Genomic DNA, 4,693 nt, shown 5'->3' with positions numbered 1-4,693 from the left:
TGGACCTCTTTTGGCATTTGGGTTAGGATATTTTTTTAAGGTGTTATTTTCTTCAATATTTTTTTGAGTCTCCTTTAGCAAGCTGTTAACTTGTTTTTTCATGATTTTCTTGCATCACTCTCAGTTTTTCCTCTACTTCTCTTACTTGCTTCTCAAAATTCATTTTGAGCTCTTCCAAGGCCAGATTCATATTTTTCTTGGAGGCTTTGGATGTAGGAGCTTTGGCTTTGTTGTCTTTTTCTAGTTGTATTTTTTGATCTTCTTTGTCACCAAAGTAAGATGATATAGTCTGACATTTTTGCCCTGCTTACTCATGATCCTGGCCAATTACTTGAGTTTTAAACTCTTTGTTAAGGTAAAAATCTGCTTCCACTGTGAAGAATGTATTGTCCCAAGCTTTGGGCGTTTGTACAGCTGTTTTCAGAGATACTTCTAGGGACCTGAAAATTTTCAGTTCTTCCAAGGTGCTATGATAAGGGGATATGTAGAATGAAAGCACATTCACTATTCTCTTGGAATAGGATATTGATATGTTATAATATGATATAATGTGACATTATTTCAAATGATACACTGTAATATCATTTAAATTTGAATGAATTCACCACATGGCACCTCAGTGGATAAAATTACATTGTAATTGAATGGGACAATTCCTGCTCATTGGCAGAAAGATGTTATGTTACTTGTTAAAAGTCAAAGAGCTAGTGTATGAGATGAGATTAGAAATTAGTTCTTCTTAATTGCAGTCCCAGTTCTCTATCCTATGCACCTCCTAATTTCTTCTAAAAGACCTTGTAATTCTCTAAAGAAAATCCTGCCTACTCATCTACTCCAGGTTGTTTTGTGGTGGCCAACACTGAGTCCGTTTTTACCCATCTGTCCTAGAGATACATCCAAAAAGGCAGACTCTCCATCTTGCCCATTCAACTTTCTGTTATATTCTGGATGCTAAATGTTCCTCATCTACTTGGCTTTTAGTATGTGGGAGGTTACAATAAACTGTTTTTGGCCACATTCCTCTTGCAGAAGTCAGTTCAATTTTCCTGGACTTAATGCATCCATGGTATATCACTGACAAACAGGAGCCTGGAACATAACAAATGTTTCATGAAATTAGGTAGACCAGTGAGCTTTGTCACTTATTACTATCTCGGGAATTTCTGTGACGTGTTCACATAAAACTAATGAAACATCTCCATTGCTTCAGGGACATGAGGCAACCATAAAGGGCAGAGGAAACCATAAAGTCTGACTCCAGTAGCAGACAGTACAGATTACATGAACAAGCTACAGAAGATTCTACCTTCCAGAAAAACAGGTAACATTATTCTGTGTTTGTGAACTTCCAATGTGGCAGGTGTCAAAAATATGGAGTTCAAAAATCCCAGCTCAAAAACTTCCACACTATGCCCATTGTGGCAGTGAACAGGAGAATTTTGTGGCCTCGGGTAAAATTTGATTAAATGGAAATGGCATAAAATCATTCTAGGAAAGCCATCAAATGACAGTTCCTAACAGTTAAAGTTGTTACAGGAACTTTTCTGCAATCAGAGAAATCAAATAGTTTTAGTCAAGGAATATAGATCATTATTAATATATGGGATCAATGTGATCTTGCAATCAATGCTATGTAACGTGACACCATCTGAGGAACAAGAAGCATTTTTAAGGTCTTTTCATGACCCTTGGAATAAGATACGTTAAGAATATCAAAATTATTAGCTAGTTCATCTTCATAATCCAGGTGGAAAAATATTTTCTCACTGAACAGGCAAAGGGAAGGATACTACAGAAAATGAGTAGATTATGGGATCTCCCTGGGTGTCATACAAATAATGACTACATGAGGCAGAGACTGCAATAGATCCTGGACCTTTACCTTCAATGATTTAGTACACCTTGAAAAAGGAAAATCCATCTCTTTGCATTGGGTATCATTTTGCAACAGATAATCCTACAGAGTGATCCAACAATCAGGAGATAACATGACTAGCACAGGATTTTTGGAAATGTAATGTAAATATTATTTATACCATCTTTACTTAGCTGCAAAGGAAACTTGATACATGCTTCACCACAATTCTTCCATAAGTTGATTTAATATGTGCTACCCTATATTAGTATACCATTATAATTTTTTGACCCATTGATTACTGACATCTATATCTATATCTATCTTTATCTATTTATCAATCATATATATAATATATATATATATATAATATTTTCCTGTATCATCACTTGTAGAAAATTGGTTTCATAACTTACTACTTTTTAGAATAAAATCACATTTGCTATCCTTTTTGTGACAGGATATTGATATGATATGATGTGATATGATATGATACATGATTTCAGATGATACAATGTGATATTATTTCAATTTGAATGAATTCACCACCTGACTCCTAAATGGATAAAATTACATTTTAATTGAGAAAGAAAATTCCTGTTCATCTTTTTAAAATTTTTTGTTTATTTAGTATTTTATTTTTCCCAGTTACATGTAAAAAGAATTTTAATATTTGTTTTTAAAAATTTGAGTTTCCAATTCTTTCACTTTCTCCCACCCCATTCCCCTCATTGAGAAAGCAAATAATTCAGTATCGGTTATACATGGGTAGTCATGCCAAAATTCCCATAATATTCATGATTTGAAAGAAAATATTGAAAAAAATTTCAAGGACAATAAAGAAACTAAAAAGCAAAATGCTTCAATCTGTATCCATCACCATAAGTTCCCTCTCTGGGAATGGATAGCATTTCCCATTATGTTCCCTTCTCACCCTTTAAATTATTTTTTTTAGATATAAATGTTTCATATGCAACTCATACCTCTCTCATCAGTCTATAGGTACACTTTTTATCTGCTTAAATAATGAGAAAGTTCTTAGGAGTTACTTGTAACTCCTAAGGCCCCTATAATTTTCCTTTCCTGTTTAGCTTTTTGTTATTCTTGTGAGTCTTATATTTCCCAGTCACATTTTCTGTTTATCTCTTGTCTTTTTGTCAAGAGTGAGCTAAACTCTCTATTTCTTTAAATGTCTTTTGTCCCCCTGAAGGATTATATTCAGTTTTGCCTGGTAGATGATTCTTGGTTGTAATCCTAACTCCTTAGACTTCCATACCTGTTCATCTTTATCTAACACACTTCTATCCATTAACTGACTAGTTGTCTTTACAAAGAATAGTCAAAGAAGACTTCTTTCTCTTTTTTTCTCATATTATGTTCCTTGGATGGAAGAAATGATCAAATTGAATGAAACCACAGGGAGCCAGGTGACTGATTTCATTTTGATGGGCCTCACAAACCGTCCTGAGCTGCAGGGCCCCCTCTTTGTTATGTTTTTCCTCAACTATGTGGCCATAGTTGTGGGGAACCTGGGACTGATCATCCTGACCAGTGTTGATTCATATCTCAAAAACCCCATGTACTTTTTCCTGAAACATTTGGCATTTGTTGACCTTGGCTATTCCACAGCTATTGGGCCAAAAATGCTAGTTGGATTCATAGAGGAGAAAAATATCATTTCCAATAATGGATGTGCAATACAGCTAATTTTCTTTGATATATTCATTGCCAGTGAACTTTTTATCCTTTCAGCCATGGCCTATGACCGCTATGTGGCTATCTGTAAGCCCCTCTACTACATAGACATCATGTCAGACATGGTATGTTGGATCTTGGTGGCTATCTCATATCTCTACAGCATTGTGGTATCCCTTCTGATCACAATAAAGCTTTTTAAATTATCTTTCTGTAAATCAAATGTAATAAGACACTTTTACTGTGATAGTCTCCCCCTATTGCCCATTATATGCTCAGACACAAGTGAGATTGAACTAATCATTATGATCTTTGCTGCATTTAATTTGGTTTCTTCCCTCCAGATTATCCTTATTTCCTACATGTTCATTCTTGTGACCATACTTAGGATGAACTCTTCTGAGGGCAGGCACAAAGCCTTCTCCATGTGTGGCTCTCACCTCACAGGGGTGGTTATATTCTATGGGACACTTCTCTTTATATACCTGCAGCCCCAGTCTAGTCACTTCTTTGACACAGACAAGATGGCCTCTGTGTTTTACACTCTGGTTATTCCCATGATCAACCCTTTGATCTACAGCTTGAGGAACAAAGAGGTGAAAGGTGCCTTGAGGAGACTCATTAAAAAAATCATGTAAGCCTTCTCTTTAATGCCTAATGTAGTATATGATTCCAATGCATTATCAGAAGCAAGTAAATACGTGTTAGATTTTTCTTCAACTTTTCCCTCATTCTTCTCATGTCTTTTTCAGAAAAAAAAAAACATTTTTTAATATGCAGTCAGAGAATCACTTTTGATTTATTGTTAGTGTTTTTTTTAGCAGACACCCTCTAATAAATCTTACTTTAATGGACTATTTAATTAAGTGTACCTAATAAAGGATTAATACAAAATATCTCTATAAAACAATCTATTTCATTATATACTACAATAATAAGCTGTCTAACTTTTTTAAACTTTTCCCCCTGGTTAAATCAGTTACAAATATTTAGAAAGTGCTGGTGCCTGGTACTATTCTAGGCACTATTCTAGGCATTGGGCCCACACATATAAAATAAAAAAAAAGTTCCTGCCATCAGTGAACTTACATTTTATTAAGGAATCAATATGTACGTGAGAGCCCCACTATCCAAGAGAAGAGT

General features: G+C 34.8%; 1 protein-coding gene across 1 annotated transcript; it reads left to right on the top strand.

Moving 5' to 3' along the window:
* The first annotated feature begins 3,240 nt into the window (after positions 1-3,240).
* On the top strand, positions 3,241-4,188 carry LOC114028778 (olfactory receptor 8K1-like). Its single transcript, XM_027843053.1, has one exon. It carries the CDS (start codon positions 3,241-3,243, stop codon positions 4,186-4,188), a length of 948 nt encoding a protein of 315 aa, XP_027698854.1.
* Positions 4,189-4,693: the final 505 nt, after the last annotated feature.

This window comes from Vombatus ursinus, unplaced genomic scaffold (genome assembly GCF_900497805.2).
Source record: "Vombatus ursinus unplaced genomic scaffold, bare-nosed wombat genome assembly UNPS02004996.1, whole genome shotgun sequence".
Lineage (NCBI taxonomy): Eukaryota > Metazoa > Chordata > Mammalia > Diprotodontia > Vombatidae > Vombatus > Vombatus ursinus.
The sequence above is the reverse complement of the archived record's forward strand: the minus strand, read 5'-3'. Positions and strand labels throughout refer to the sequence as shown.